Source organism: Rhinolophus hipposideros (assembly GCF_964194185.1).
Source record: "Rhinolophus hipposideros genome assembly, chromosome: 5".
Lineage (NCBI taxonomy): Eukaryota > Metazoa > Chordata > Mammalia > Chiroptera > Rhinolophidae > Rhinolophus > Rhinolophus hipposideros.
In genome coordinates this window covers 65274522-65292090 of record NC_138051.1, presented here as the reverse complement: position 1 = coordinate 65292090, position 17569 = coordinate 65274522, and the positions used below count along the sequence as shown (strand labels likewise).

Genomic DNA, 17569 nt, shown 5'->3' with positions numbered 1-17569 from the left:
ACAGTATGTACAAACAACTATTAACTATATGGGTGAAAACTACTTCTCAGACACACTGTTTCACAAAGTGAGAAACTCAGAAATCCCAAAAAATAATTTAAAAAAATAGAAAATTCATTTAGAAATAGTTTCAAATATTTCATACTTACAGTAAAATTTTAGACATACTGGATCCTATTTCAGATTTGGCCTAAACATAAATGAGAAAAGTTTATTTGCACAAGCATTAAACTGAAGCTTTTTTGGGCTATTATATTTAACTATCTTGATTTAGAAGATTCACATTTTAAATGTACAGTGCAATTCTTTTCTTAATTCAAAGTCTTTACTTCAGAGCCTTATTGAATTTTTAAAGAGAAGTCAGTGAAAACTAAACATAGACATTCTTTAGGAAGAGTTTCAGAAACAATACTTGGCTAAAAATCAATTAAACGATTCCAGCATGAATGTTGAACACATTAATGAATTAATAGACGTTATACTTTTGTTACAGAGTCTCTTTAAATTCTTTTTTGAGTACTTTGATTAGAGCTCATTATCACCTGTTAGACTATAATATCACAACTAGGTGAATTATACAAATTTCATATCTGGAATGATCCTCAAGTATTATTTTAATGGAATAACCAATATAAGTAAACCAGAATATAAATTTAAAGTATCAAACTAAGCAAAAAAATAATAATTATCCTCTTATTACCCTATTTTATTATGAAATATCTCTGACATACAAACAACATATATAATGTATATTTACATGATAGTTTTAAAAAATCTGTGAACTCATCATTCATTTAAGAAATAGGTATCAATAGGCCTTGCCTTTCTCATGCCCCCACTGGTAACTATTACCATGAATTTTATGTTAATTATTCAACTACTTTCTAAAAATACACAATTTCACTACTTTTGTATGTACCCTTGAGCAACAAATTGTTTAGTTTTTTGCATGGCTAAGACACCAAAAGCACAAACCATGAAAGAAAAATCTGATACAACTGTCCATATTTTAAAAAAGAAAATCTGTTTATCCTTTCATTTGTTCAAATAACCTTTACTGTAACCACTTTAGTGTTTTCCCCTAATTTATATGTTAGGGAAAACAAGCCTTTTGAACTTCTTTGGAACACATTAAATTTCACACATTTAGTGAAATTATATTTTATAAAGCATTTACACATAAGTATTACACTGAATACTAACATGAATACGATTCATTAAATATGGAAAAAGAAAGTTTTGGTCAAAGTAAATTAAAAATTTTGAGTTTTTTTCTTTAATCTTTTCCAAATATTTTTAGTCACAGACCAAGAGCCCAAAGTGATATCCAATGAATGCTAAAAAGACTAAAATGCTTGAACTGCTGGCAGCAGGTTTTTTTTTTTTTTTTTTTTTTTTTTAAGATTTTATTGGGGAAGGAGAACAGAACTTTATTGGGGAACAGTGTGTATTTCCAGGACTTTTTTCCAAGTCAAATTGTTGTCCTTTCAATCTTAGTTGTGGAGGGTGCCGTTCAGCTTCAAGTTGTTGTCCTTTCAGTCTTAGTTGTGGAGGGCGCAGCTCAGCCCAGGTCCAGTTGCCATTGCTAGTTGAAGGGGGCACAGCCCACCATCCCTTGCGGGAGTCGAGGATTTGAACTGGCAACCTTGTGGTTGAGAGGATGCGCTCCAACCAACTGAGCCATTCAGGAGGCAGCTCAGCTCAAGGTGCTGTGTTCAATCTTAGTTGCAGGGGGCGCTGCCCACCATCCCTTATAGGACTCGAGGAATTGAACTGGCAACCTTGTGGTTGAGAAGCCCTGCTCCAACCAACTGAGCCATCTGGGAGCTCAGTGGCAGCTCAGCTCAAGGTACCATGTTCAATCTTAGTTGCAGGGGGCAGAGCCCACCATCCCTTGCGGGACTCGAGGAATTGAACTGGCAACCTTGTGGTTGAGAGCCCACTGGCCCATGTGGGAATCAAACCGGCAGCCTTTGGAGTTAGGAGCACGGAGCTCTAACCGCCTGAGCCACCACCTGAGCCACATGGCCGGCCCCCGCAGGCTCTTTTTAATGCTTGTTATCCTAAAAATATATTCAGAATATACAACAGTATGATGTCAGGCTAAGTGATTCCAATTTTTTTCTAATGTATGTTAAAGGCCACATTTAAAGGGGCCGTTTGTTAATAAATAAATGAAAATTCTAAACACTGGCATTGATAAACACTGATTTTCCCCCCCCTTTTTTTTTCAGACGAGGTCCAGGCACAATACTGAAGTTTTGCCACCTATTCCTTATAAGGGCTTTAAATATAAATTTACCAGACTGAATGTTCCATATTCTTCTCTGAGAAAATGAGTCAAAAATCCTAGCAATGTTGTCTGGTCTCCCCAGGTCCAGCGGGCTTGATTGACGTAGGATGAGATAGGAAGGTAGACATAGGGCAGTAGACCAGCTGAGAAGTACAAGCTCAACTTCAACAAAGAACCCAGGGAGATTTCCTGCATCGGAGCACATTGTGTTGTTTAACAATGTTTATTTTAGTTGATTCATCCTGGAACTTCAAGAACACATCAAGGAAAACATCAAATATGTTTACTCAGAGCTGATCTCTCAATGTATATTAAGTCACTACAGAATACTATGTTAAATCTTTTGATTACCGTGGATTACTAGAGAATTGCATCAGTCTGAACTCCTTTCCATGACAGGTGAAGAAATCTGAGTGAAGCAAATAATATTAGCAAAGACTCGTGAGTATCACGTGTATTGCATCTTTTACATTTAAAACCATGTCACGACAAGTAGAATTGCACAGCTGACTTAACACACTTGGAAGTTATTAAGTTGTTTGGCTGATTTTAAATATGCCCAAATATGTCCTAATACCAATTCATTTCGTCACCCCTCATCAGGAGTAGACTTCATCTACGTACTCTATTACCATTATACATGGACAATATGCTTCTACAAGAGTTTTACACATTTCATGGAAATACTGGGCACAAATGAAGATAGCTTTTAAATAACCACCCAGCTCATCCAAATGTCTTTTTTTTTTCAATTTACATATGGAAAGGAGTACTGAAAGAAATGTGTTGTTCTATATAACAATGTTGCCTCATATGAGAATATATTTTTTTCTATACTTCCACATCTTATTTTTTTATTTTTCAATTACAGTTGGCATACAGTATTGTATTAGTTTCAGGTGTACAATATAGTAATTAGATATTTATATAACTTATGAAGTGATCACCCCATCTGATACCATACATAGTCATGAAAATGGAAACAAACAAAAAAAGACGGGGCAGTAATACATATACCAGACAAAATAGACTTTAAAACAAAGGCTATAAAGCAGAACCCAGCAATTCTACTTCTGGGTATTTATCCGGAGAATATATTTCTTATCTGCACAGTTCTAAAACAAAAGGACAATATTGACAAAGTCTTACAAAGATTAAGTCCAAAAGAATTCTAGTTTACTAGAAAGATTCAAATAGTGGTTGCTTTAGTAATTGGGAGAGGGGATCTCTTATAAATATCATCACTGGAAATTGCCAATTTTTCCTCTACAAAAAAGGAAAATTCATATGACAAGGTATACAAGAACCAGAATTTGTATTCAACAGAAGTATAGCAAGCAATTGATTTATATTAGCATTTTCAAATAAACATTTTCAGTTGAAAATGGAGTATTTTTATTATAGTACTGATTTCATTTATATTTCTAAAGTGGTGACTTGAATGCATAAAACATGATGGCATGACACGAGTGTAAGAAATAACTAATTGACTAACATGCCTTTGCTATTCTTAAAAATAGTTTTAAAGAAGGTGAATGTTTATATTTTGGCAGTTTCTACATATTATATGTTTCAACTGAGAATGGTAAGATGAACTTGCTGCAGGATTTCCTTCTGTGTGGGGAAATCGGGAGACAGTTACGAGAGCTGTTTCACACAGTCCACCAGGGGAGTGGCTCCAAGTCCCATCTGCATGTACACTAGAATCACCAGGGGAGTTTTTAAAAAATATCATTGTATGGGACTCACCCCAGATCCATTAAATCAGAATTATTTTAGGGTGGAATCAGCAGAAATACATACTCACACATATATATACACACATAAGCACACACATAATTATACATACAATAATATATGTACATATACAATTACTTCTTTAAAACTTCCCAGATAATTTAAGTGAGAAACTAGAATTGCAACCAACTGGCTCAGGACTTCTCGTTCTGCCTCAAAGCCAACTACCCTGTCACTTCATTGGTAGACCTTCTTTTCTAGCCTCTGCTATTTAAATAATAGAAGTGAAAGGTCCCAAAATTTCATCCTTCATCAGTAGCTGACCTCAGTACAGGGCCAACAGGCTCTCAAACCAGGCTCCTAACTTGTCAACTCTGGGTCCTGCATGTTTTATACAAAGCACATGGCTATCCTTTCAATTAGCCAACACAAAATACTTGGTTGGTAGGTTCTTGCCAGAGAATATACCTGTCTGATATCTGAAGGCACCTTCTATTGTGTCAGAAAGCTGGCTAAGAGTGACACTATTAAGATGGCAACATAGGTCATTCCCAATTTCAGTTCGCCTCTCAAAAAGACCAACTAGTAACTATCCATAGACAAGACTCCATTGTGAAAATATCACAATCCAGGTCGAGGCTAAACATGTGCCTGGACCACAGAGAATGAGAAGGACAGCACTGGAAGTGTAAGAGAAGCAATCTGACCATATCACCCCCTCCCCAGGCCAGCACAATACTGCACCAAGAGGGCACCCCTGAGCCTACAGTTTTTCCAGTGGGAAAAGAAAGTCCAAGGTGGACATCCAGCTCCTTCAACATTGCAGGACATTTCCCAGGTGGCTCACTCTGGTCTTACCTCACAGGGACCCCTGGGGAGGAAGGTATTTGCAGGGCTGCGTCACTGGGGGTCAGGTAGGGACAGAGAAGGGAAGCTGGGCTTACAAAGCAACCAGTGCTCAGATTTTAGTAAACTGCATCCCTGCTTGCCCAAGTAGAGATCCCAGCCAGCAGTTCTGCACATCTGTAGGGCTACCCTAAAATAATTCTGAGTTAACTGATCTAAGGCATACCTTAACATAATAAAGGCCAAATGTGACAAGCCCAAAGCTAACATCATACTCAATGATGAAAGGTTGAAAGCATTTCCTCTCAGATCAGGAACAACATAAAGGTGCCCACTCTCACCATTCCTGTTCAACCTAGCACTGGAAGTCTTAGCCAGATCAGTTAGGCAAAGAAAAGAAATAAAAGGCATCCAAATCAGAAAGGAAGATGTAAAATTCTCTGTTTGCAGATGACAAGATCTTATACATAGAAAACCCTAAAGACTCCACTAAAGAACTAATAAACAAATTCAGTAAAGTTGCAGGATACAAAATCAACACATAAAAATTAGTTGCATTTCTACATACTCACAATGAACTACCTGAAAAAATAAAGAAAGTGATTCCGTTTACAATACCATCCAAAACAATAGAATACTTAGGAATAAATTTAACCAAGGAAGTGAAAGACCTGTACACTGAAAACTATAAGTCACTGATGAAACAAATTGAAGAAGACTCAAATACCTGGAAAGATATCCCATGTTCATGGATTGGAAGAATTAGTGATTTTTAAAAACTTTTAAAAAAGAATATTGTTAAAATGTGCAAAGCCATCTACAGATTCAGTGCAATTCCTATGCATTATTTACAGATGGCATTATTTACAGAAATATACAAAAGAATCCTAAGATTTGTGTGAAACCACAAAAGACCCCAAAGCAATCCTGAGAAAGAAAAAAGTTGGAAGCATCACACTTCATAATTTCAAACTATATTATAAAGTTATAGTAATCAAAACAGGATACTATTGGCATAAAAACAGACACATAGACCAATGGAACAGAACTGAGCCCAGAAATAAACCCATGCATATATGGCCAACTAATATTTGACAAGGGTATCAAGAATACTCTGTAAGGAAAGGATAGTCTCTTCAATAAATGTTGTTGGGTAATAAATAAGGGGGAATACATGCAAAAGAATGAAATTGGACCCCTACTTTATACCACTCACAAAAATTAACTCGAAATGGATTCAAGACTTAAATGTAAGACCTGAACCATAAAACTCCTAGAAGAAAACATGGGGGAAAAAGCTCTTTGACTTTGGTCTTGGCAACGATTTGTTGGATATGACACCAAAAGCACAAGCTATAAAAGCAAAAAGAAATAAGGGGGAATACATCACATTACAAGTTTGTGCACAGGAAAATGATCAACAAAATGAAAAGGCAACCTGTGGAATGGAAGAAAATATTTGCAAACCAAATATCAGATAAGGGTTAATATCCAAAATATATAAGGAACTCATTGAACTCAATAGCAAAAAAACACAAAACAAAAATAAAAAAACCCAAGTAATCTGACTTAGAAATAAGGGACCTGAATACACATTTTTCCAAAGAAGATATTCAAACTGCCGACAGATATATGAAAAGGTGCCCAACATCACTTATCATCAGGGAAATGCAAATCAAAACCACAATGAGATCTCCTTACACCTATGAAAATGGCTAATATAAAAAATACAAGAAGTAACAAGTGTTGGTGAGGATGTAGAGAAAAGGAACCCTTGTGCACTGCTGGTGGGAATGTAAATTGGTGCAGCCACTATGGAAAACAAGATGGAGGTTTCCCAAAATATTAAAAATAGAACTACCATATGACCTAGCAATTCCACTTCTGGGTATTTATCCAAGGGACATGAAATCACTCTCTCTCTCTGCATGCTCATGTTCACTGCAGCATTATTTACAACAGCCAAGACATGGAAACAATCTCAGGGCCCATAGACAGATAAATGGTTAAAGAAAATGTGACATATATACATGTATATGTTACACACACACATATGTATAAATATTTATATATTATATATATATATATAAATATTTTTCAGCCATAAAAAGAAGGAAATCCTGATATTTGTGACAACATGGATGGACCTTGAGGGCATTATGCTAAGTGGAATAAGTCAGACAGAGAAAGACAGATACTATATGATCTCACTTATGTGTGGAATCTAAAAAAACTGAACTCATAGAAACAGAACAGCTTGGTGGTTGCCAGAGGTGGGGGTTGAAGGGTGAGGGAAATGGATGGTGGTCAAAGGGTAGAAATTTCTAGTTATAAAATGAGTAAGTTCTGGGGATGTAATATACAGCACGGGGACTATAGTTAATGATACTGTTATTACATATTTGAAATGTGCTGACAGTAGATCTTCAAAGTTCTCAACATACACACAACTACGTAACCATATGAGGTGATAAAGCTGTTGACTAACCTTACTGTAGTAATCATTTTGCAATACATACATACATCAAATCATCCACACTGTGCACTGAAACTTACAGTGTTATATGTCAATTATATCTCAATAAGCTGGAAGAAAGAGAAGCTTGGTTTCAGGACAACTGGTACCAGGATGTAAATGCATTCCTATCTGTGCATCCGTCAATTCACTAGAAAAATATTTGGGCCTCCTCAGGTTTATATCCCATAGAGAAGTCCCTGCTGAGTTATACTTCTTTTTAATGTTATATCTTCATCGTTTTCATCAAGAACTTATAAAATAAAAGACCATAGAAGGAACTTTCTATATATTCTATAAAACCACTATGCCTGTTAGGTTGTTTAATAGTCATTACATAAGGTCTTATATGGTTGACTTAACAGAATTCAGTTCCAAGAAGTAGTTGATCTTTCCTATCAATTATGTTTCTTTTTAAAAAAAAAAAATTTATCACATAATAAGAATTTTATAACTTCCACATTACTTTTCTGCTTTGTTGTCAAGAAACTAAGAAGGAAAATGTATTCAAGTAGAGTAAATACAATCATCTAAAGCTTTGTATAATTATTTCCCTATTTCTATATAATAATTTTAGTGTATGTATTTTTTCCAATATAATGCTGATGATAGCTGGGTATATGTGACAAATAATGAAATGATAAATAAATGTGCCTGAGATATAATTAACAGACAAACAAGCAATAAATAAATAAAATAGATGAGTAAAATGATTCTAGAATTGGTTTTGCATAGAGACTATTTTAACCTCTAGGAGGAAGATGGACAAAATAAAGAACTTCTGTCTTTCCAAGGACTTGTGTCGAACTCAGCTCTTTATTTTCGGCTTACCTACATCTCCTACTGCCTAACAAAGTAATTGTCCTATGTTGCTTTTATACCACCATTTAAATTGATAATCATTTTTAATTCTAGGGGAATCTGTTCTGTGAAAACAGGACTGTTATTTACCAAAGATTTTATTATTTCACAATAGCAGCAGGGGTGTCTGTTTTGTTGAGAGCTCATCCTCTTGCACCTAGAACAGCGTCTGGCACAGAGCAGGCACTCAGCAAACAACTGAATGAATGAATTAACGATTATTAATACACTGTCCTTTGACTTAGAATATATACAAAATAAGAAATGTTGCTATTGTTGTTTTAAGTCCTTTTAGCCTATTTTCAACAATGTTCGGAATCAGCCTATGTTCAGAATCAGTAAGAAAATTATGAAATACGCCAGATGCAACTGCAATCAATACTGCATAATTTTTGTAAATTCTACTTTTTTTCAGTCAATGTTGTTAGGTCCAAAGGTAACTGATGCTATATGTAAAACTAAAAATAAAAAAAATTAAAAAAATTAAAGCCCCATGTTTTCTCATGCCATAAATGTTATATTGAGCCTAAATAAAATATTATAAATTTTCATTTTTATAAAATTAAAAAACCTACCTTTTCTTTTAAAAGTCGAAAAAGAATCCACGGTATTATGCACAAAACATAGAGTACTATTGTGTGCTGATTACATAAGCTAAGGCCACAGCAGAAAGCACCAATTTTAGCTATCTGAAAATAAATAAAAGAAAAGGATAAATATTCACCTACAACTCTAAGTAAGCACAATAGTAAAAAGCTAATCTTTATATTCAAACCAAGCATTTGTACCATACATCAGGTTAAAATCAACCTCTTAAATGTAAGCAGTCATTCTTTACCAGTCACTGATATTTATCACTGTTATTTTCTATTAATGTTTGTCATTCTCATCAAATCATTGCAGTTTGATGTTAAAGGACTGTCTTTAAACTAAGTTTTAGACAGTCCTGTATAATGACTTAGATAAGTCCTACCAGTAATAGGATATCGTGTAATTCTTATTCGAGTAAAATCTATAACTGAAGTTCGGCAATTCTTTCTGTTTTACTTTTTCTCCTACTAAATTATATAAATGACATAGGACACTTTCTGTTTAGAACCTGGTTATTTACGGATGGTGGTTTTGTGTTTTTTTTTTGAACATGCATTATTTTCATAATTAGAAAAAAAGTTTATTTTAAACACAAAATAAACTGTAATAGCATCACAGATCTGTTTATGGAAACAACAGATAAACCACAATGTCCTTTTGTTTCTATGTTGTTTAATGACACAACGCTGCCTGTACTAAGATGATTTGGCACTTTCCAAGGTGTAGACTGTAAGCTCTTAGAAGACAGGGTTCCTTCACGTTTTAAATTATTTTGATGATGGTACCTGCCTCAGAATTCATTGTAAGCTCTTCTGAACTACTTCATTTCTACATTTGATATTCTCCTTTTAGTTAGGAAAAGGTACACACTTGATCTTGTTTAGCAATTAGGGAGTAAGTCAATGTCCCATAATGGTATATAATTTAATCTAGACTTGGCATTTTATGATCACACACACACACACACACACACACACACACACACACACGATGGTGGAATTAACCAACAAGTCTATCTTTCCCATAGGATTCAAGGGGATTTCAGAATCCCTTCATTCTCCAAAAAACTTTTGAATTCTATGGAATTCTAAGGAATTATAAAGTCCCTCATGATTCACAGTGCAAGAACTGAGAATATTTTCTCTCTCAACTTGCCTAGATTACCTTGACAGTAATCAGAACAGATAGACAGTACTTAAACCAAAGTTAAAAAGAAATACAGCATCTATCTACAAATTAAAACAAAACGTGATTTCATTTTGGTCAAAATAGGTTACCTTTGATCTTTCTTTTGCAGTTGCTGCCTCCTCAAAATGTACAGTAAGAGCCATAAGCAGCCCCACAAACAGATTGTTTAAGCTAAAAACCTCTGCTGCAATGGACCACTGCCATGTTAGACGAGAAAATGAAAACACCCCCGCAGCAAGGATTCCTCCAGCATAGGAGCCAGAAAGCCTGCAAACACAGATAACATGAAATCTTCTCTCCCAACAAAACGAACCGACTTTATTTTCCTTTTTATAAACTGTAGCAGGAGAAATTATGACAGTTACCAGCGCCATCCCAACACATTTTTGGGTTAATACATTACTTCATGGAATAATATTTTTCAACAGATTTTAATTAGGAAGTTCATATATTAACCTATTAACAATCAAATGAGCAAACGTGCTTGGTATCCTGTGGATGGAATGAGGTTTAGTTCTCAGGATTCAAGCCAGTTCAGAAAGCCTGAAGAAATAGTAGCTAGAGAGATAACAAACCTGTGTCATTTTTCTTGCCACATCCATGAAGAAGAAGAATGGTCTGGTAAAGACTGAAATGTTTAATTGTAAATATCAATGAAATAGCAAAATATCTATTCAGCAACTCTCATTCTCACTTTCTGAGGAGTGTTTGGATCTACTTTCTACACCTATCTCTCAACGTACGGCAAAGTCTGTCTTGGTCACATATTTGGTGATTTTAAGATCTTGTAAGCTAAGTTCTTAGTTTCTGACGATTTTGTCTTTACACAAAGTTAAAGTTAAAAACATATTTTTTAAAGGGAAGAATTGGAATGTGGATTTTAATAGCACGAAAAGGATCAAACGCCACACTTGGAAACAAATTTCTCACCCCCCAAATGCCAACATGAGCCATACATTTCAAATCGATTAGGAATCTGGATCTCAATTGAGAGATATGATTTGAGACTGGTAATGTGGTTGAACATACCACAGCATATCAAACCAAAACAATTTCCTATTTCACTATAAATCTAAAGCTAAGAAAACTAAAGCTATTCTCCAACTATGTATGTCTAATGAGTGTTCGGAAATTCAGCAAGAATTACTGTGTCTAATAATTATGATACTATGTGGCCCTATGTCATTACTTTTTAACTATATTGTTTTGTATAAAAAGTTATGGAGTCATTCGATGGTTCCTAACCAACCATTATAGAAAAAAGGTTAAAAATGTCAGTATAGCCAAACCTGTTTTTCTTTGAGTTTCTCTTCTGAATTTATTTCTGTTTCCTTTCCTTTATAAACACCATGAGTTTCCAGTTTCATCAGAGTCCCTCATTCTCCCAGGTATCCTGATGCAACACACTAAAGTCATTTCTTCCTTCCAAATTCCTTTCAATGTGAATTCCTACTGGCTGTGCCGCGATTATTTTAATAGTTTTCTAACTTGGCTTGTTTTCCAATCTATTCTGCAACATAACATCAGATTAAACTTCCTAAAACATACACTTTATGACTGCCCAGCCCCAAAATTTGAGGACTCTTCATTGCCTGTAGGATACATTCTAAATGAAACAGCCTGGAATCCAGGCTCCCAGTACACTGAACCCCTTCTAGCCACTAACTACCAACATTGTTAACTCCTCCAGCTAGTCAGGCTTCTCAAAATCCTCTACTAGGACATGTCTGTTCTTAGTGTCACACTTTCGCTCATGCTGTACCCATGAAGTGAATGTCTTCCCTGCTCCATTCTATTTATTTAAATTCCACTCTTCTCAAATTTCTCTTCAACTCCCAGGTTTCTAGCCCATCTCTGAACATTATAGCACTTAATTGTCCATAACAATTATTTTGACATTGGTTTTGAAATGTGCACTGGAGTTAAACTTCCCTTCTATTGTAAGCATCTGGCCCCAAGCACAGAAAGGAAACTTAGTGAATGAGAGAATGAATTAGTCTTAAAGCATTAGTGACATTTTTAAAAGGAATTTCTATGTTTCACCCGTTAATATTACTTTGGAAAGCAGCATAAGATACAAGATTCCTCCCTCTACCTGAAATATAAATTACCATCCTTGGAGAAATGGCAGATTTCAGGGCTGGGGTAGTTCAAGTACAAAATGCCTCTGAAACATCTTGTGCCAGGAAGAAGTGCTCCAATAGGGACATGACAAAAAGGACACAGAAGCCAGCTTAAGGGGACTCTCACTGGCCAAACTGGGGATAATTTGAGCATCAAATAATGATAATAACCCAAAGAATGTATAAGAATATATGACTGTACCGTGATATAAATAATTGGAAGAGAAGGGAAAGTCTGTAGAATGCCAATTGATAATTAATAACTGTAGAGGAAATGAAATTGCCATTTGGCAACCATCATAATAATAATGGATATCAAACTAGTGGGTAAAAGTTTTGCAGTAACAGAAATATGTACATAGCCTAAAGGTATCTCCCTATAAATGGATTTAATTACGAAAGGAAAAACGGTAACTTTATACTGACACACTCAGCAGACACCATCCTAACCACATAATCAAAGATAACAGCCCAGTAATGGAACAAATATCATATGCTTCCTGATCTCTTCCAAAGAAAAGAATACAGCATCATATCTATGGTAATCCTAAAAAAAATGTATTGCCTGAGTCTAAACATGAGGGAATGAACAAACTCAAACTGAAGAACACTCTACAAAATAATTGGCTTGTATGTATCAAAAAATATCAAAGTCTTAAAAGACACCCCTACCCCCAAAAACCAAAAAAACAACCAGAGGAACTGCTCCAGATTAAGGACTCTAAAGGAATACGACAACAGAATAAAAGGCACGATCTGGGATTTTCTTCTGCTATAAAGTGCATTATTGGGACAATTGGCAAAATCTGATTCAAGTCTGTAGATTAGATAACAATGTTGTATCAATGATAATTTCTTGATGATTTTGAGAACTGTACTGTGGACATGCAAGAAAATGTCCCTGTTTCTAAGAAACATACCCTGAAGCAATTTAGGGCCAAAGGGTACTATGACTGTGGCTTAGGTTATAAACAAAATAAATACACACAGATCAAGGACAAAGCAAACGTGGTAAATTATTAACATTTGGGGAATCTGGATGAAGGGTATACAAGGAGGCGGCTACTCCTGATACTGTTCTATACATCTGAAATTACGTCAAAATAAAAAGTTAAAAAACAAAACCAACAAGCTCCTGAGATAATTTGCTAACATTTATTGAGTTTTTTGCCTGCCATGTGCCAGGTATTGTTCTAAGTGCTTACCTTATATAACAAATTCATTTAATTTTCATAATAATCCCACAAATAGATGCTACTATCTCCTTTTTTCAGACGAAGAAACTAAGGCCTGAAGAGGCCAAGTAAGTTTTCCAAGGTCCTTTGGCAATTAAGTGGCAGAACCAGGATTCAAACTTATAGTCTAGTTATTTGGTGTCATTACCTTAAGGGGTAAAAGATGATGTTTTTAGTTTTAATGTCAAATAATTTATTCTATATCAATGATGTATTGCACTGTATTTGGTTAAATATGTACACCCTAGAATGAAAAATAGAATAAAACTTTTGTCCAGTATTAGAATTGTACTTATTTCTGTTTTATCAAAATAACACACTACCAGCTTGAATTGCCTGTTTTAATCTCCCTGCCCCCCCCAACAGAGCAATTAATCAAAGTTTAAAACCACCAGTTAATTAAAGAGAACTGAGAAGAAAGTCCTGATATGTATGAATCCTCAGGAAGAAAACTCAAGACTCACTAATCTACAATGATTTTGAACACATTCTTAGGCTTAGGGAGACATCCTAAAGTATTTGAATTGTTGACATTCATTATTAGAATTACGAACTATGTTTACTACCTTTTCAAATATTTCATAAGATTTTAAAAATTGAAGAGAGTAAGGTAAAATTATAAACTGCAGTGATAAACTTTATGTTACACTATTATAGTTAGTTGAATACATTAACATTTTATTGAAGACTAATCCTACAAGCAAGGTCTATAATCTGAATTTCCACCATCCCACCCGCCTCCAGGTCAGGATGGTTTTGCAAAGAATAATCCATATACTCTTACACCCAATTTTCCTTGGTATCAGAGAAATCATTTGTGAGGCTGCTGAGTAAGGTTATAGAAGAGAGATAACTGATTTGCTTTTTTGGTTTTAAAAATTTTGCTGTTCAACATCTAAAAATCCCTTCATGTGCTTGCTTCGGCAGCATATATACTAAAATCCCTTCATATGCTTGGGGGGAACCCAGCTTACGAAACATAGCCCCTTCCTATTACGCACGCTGAAAGTACAAAATACTTTTCCAGCCTCCCTTGCAGCTAGAGCATAGGTATATGACCTGGACTCTGTTTGTCAGAAGCATGTGCTCCAGTCTTTGAATCGGAAACTGGTAAGGCAAAGAAGCACGGATGGGGACAGAATCCACTCAGACATGCCTACAGCGCTGGATGTTTCAGGCTCAGAGACTGGTAATCCATCCCTCCTAGGAATTCTGTGAGCTCTCCAGCTTCCTTTTCCTTCTTCCTTATTTTTTTTCCAATTCTAGATTAAAATTTTTCCTTTTGTAAAAATACAGTTTTACTGAGATATAATTCATGTACTTTATAATTCACCCATTTAAAGTGTACAAACCTTTTTAGTATATTTATAGATGTGCAACATTTTCTAACATTTTCATCACCTCAAAAAAGAAACTCTATCCTTTATCTATCACCCTAATCTTCTGTATGAATTTCTTTGATTTCAACAGGCTTTTATAAATCAAACTGTGAAATGTCCCTTAAAACACACGTTTGAACACACTGCCTTTAAAAGTTTGCTTTATGCAAAGATTCAGAATCCAATACTTATTGACTATGTAACATGTACAAACTAGTAGATTATGAAAAGTAGAGATACTGTCAGACATCTGCTGTGGGAAAGCTCCGCAAGCTGTGGAGGGACACATAACCAGGACCGGTAGGTACCACTCCACGCTCGGCTGAGGATGGAGACTCCTGAGACTGCGTATGGAGTGGCAGCATCAGTCCATATGGCTGTGGGAAAGTCAGCAGCAGCCTGAGCCCGGCCGGGAAAGGCAGGGTTAGGGGCTTTAGGTGGTAGGTAAGACAGAAGGGCTGAGAGAAAGGGAAGTAAAGTGATCATCCATGGGGCCTACACTGGATAGAGAAGAAAGTAAAGACAAAAAGGATGAGCAAAGGGTTCTAGACAGCTGTCTTCCATTTAACTGAGTAGGGGCATCATTTAATTGATGTAGGGTCATCAAGGAAATGAGTGAACTAAAAGCTAAAGTCTGGCAGAGAGTGGATAGTGGGTTGTGGAAGGGAATATCAAATTGTTGAAGGATGGAACAGGCCTGTTAGGTAAGACTGGACTCTCCTGATGAAAGTAGCCTGTGATGGAAAAGAGTTTAATAAAGCCAGTCTCAAAATCATAAGATTTTCATTAAAACTAAGTATTTGTCCTGAAGACAAGCAGTATACCTACCATACATGAATAAGTCTGCAGGGTGAGAGCAATGTAGGAAGACGTGTGTGGCCCAGTGCCACGACATCATACGCATGCTAACAAGGAGACGTGATGTCCACAGTACACAGCAAGTGGGGTCTGTGACTTGCTGACAAGTCAAAGGACAATGCCAGCAACAGTAAGGACGAAGCCTTTCTGAAGACTTTGGTCTTCAACTCATTCACTGACTCCGCAGGTAGGCAGTCTTATTATGGTGTTCAAGGCAGATGACATTATCTTAGCATGCTTCATGTCACCTTATTGAGAGAGAGATAAAGGACTAAAGAACAAGCTGGTGTCAAGAATGCTTTCAGGAAGGGATGTTTCAGGTCATGACTAGGCTCAGAATTAGCCTCGCATGGTCCACATCTGCAGCCTCTACTCTCTGTTCTCACTCTAGCACTCTACTGATATTGCTCTCACTGAGGTCCCCAATGACCATCTAACTGCCACATACAGTAGGCTTTTGGGACTTCTCTGCTGTGGTGATCACTCCCCCAGCCACACACTATTTAGCCGACTACCGGACCTCATATCTCTCTGGTTTTCTTTCTATGGGTGTGGATCTTCCTCTGTTTTCTCTGAATGGCTCCTTTCCTTGCATGAACTCCTTTAAAGCCTGTATTTCCCAAGATTTCATTCTCAGGCAAACTATTCTTCTCACTCTACTTACTCTACTCTGCCTGGGTGGCTTTATCTACTGTCTTGATGTCAATTGTCAGCTACCCACTGAAGAAACCAAATCTGTCTCCAACTCTGCCTCTCCCTAGTTTCAGACTTATGTATCTCTACTGACCACTGTACACGTTACCATAAAGCCATTCTAACCCTCAATGTCCTAGAGAATTTCAATGTCAATATGCGCAAAATTAATTCCTCATGCTCTTCCCTAAAATGATTCCTGCTCCTGTGTTCCCTATCTTAGTGATTATCATTATCTATCTAGTTTAGTCATCTAAGAGACCTAGGAGTCACCATCAAAGCTCCTCTCCCTCTCTCCCTGTCCAACTTATCACATCCTGCCCATTTTACTTCATAAACACTTTAAAAGCTCATCCTCTTCCGTTCACCCACCCCACTGCCCTGTTTCAGCTATTATCATCACCTCAGGCTCACACCAATGCAGCAGCTTTGTATGCTCTGTGCCTCCAATCCTAGGCCCACCATCGCCACCAGTGTGAGAGATCTAAAACATATCTGATCTTATACTTTTCTGCCTTCAACACGTTAATGACTCTTCTTTGATTATGAAGCACTACAAGCTCATCATGATAGACAAGACCTCTGATGATCTGGTTTCTGCCCACCTGCAGCTTCATTTTTGGATGTAACTCATCGCAAACCGTGTTTCAGCAGCACTAAACGACTTGTAAGTTCCTGTGCTTATAAGCCATTTTGCTCCACCTCCAGGTTTCTTTGCACACGAGGTTCTTTGTATCTGGAACAGTTTTGCCGTCACTTGACTAGCTCCCACTGACTGTTTACAACTCAGCATAGGCATCGCCTGTCCAAGAAGTTTTTCCCACTTTCACTGTGACTAGGGTAGCTGCCCCTTCTCCAAATTCTCACTAAATGTATTAAATGGGTACTGAATAAACAGATTTTTCTGTATTTCTAAACAAATACAATCCCAAGGAATAGAAATTTTTAACTGTGACGTAATCAAAACATAGTAAGTAAAGCAGACTTGAAGAACTTAAACTTCTTTAAATAATGTATTACAAAGCCAACAGGATTATTTTTGGACCATTAATACCACTGGATAGCCATGTCAGCATTTTAAAAATTACTGTATATATCACTTTATGTACATATTTGTGTGTGTGTCCCTAGAAAAGCTATTTGCTATTTTTGAAAACTAAATGTTTTCTCCCCTATATATATTTATTTCAGACATACTTCATCTTTAGTTTTTAACACTCTCCAAATAGTAATGGTTTCTAATTACTTCA

The 17569-nt window shown here is 36.2% G+C and overlaps 1 protein-coding gene across 6 annotated transcripts in view; it reads right to left on the bottom strand.

Moving 5' to 3' along the window:
- Window positions 1-17569, bottom strand: part of TMEM260 (transmembrane protein 260) — a 58132-nt gene that overhangs the window by 24742 nt on the left and 15821 nt on the right. For all 6 annotated transcript variants that reach the window (XR_013993282.1, XR_013993283.1, XR_013993284.1 and 3 more), the window contains exons 4-7: window positions 10121-10298; window positions 8828-8941; window positions 2303-2482; window positions 150-190 (exon numbers count right to left, since the gene is read on the bottom strand). Coding sequence is in view for 3 of the 6 variants with exons in the window: in XM_081047407.1 (XP_080903533.1) it covers window positions 150-190; window positions 2303-2482; window positions 8828-8941; window positions 10121-10298 (513 nt within the window). In the remaining 3 variants the exon portion in view is untranslated. The remainder of the gene's footprint in view (window positions 1-149; window positions 191-2302; window positions 2483-8827; window positions 8942-10120; window positions 10299-17569) is intronic.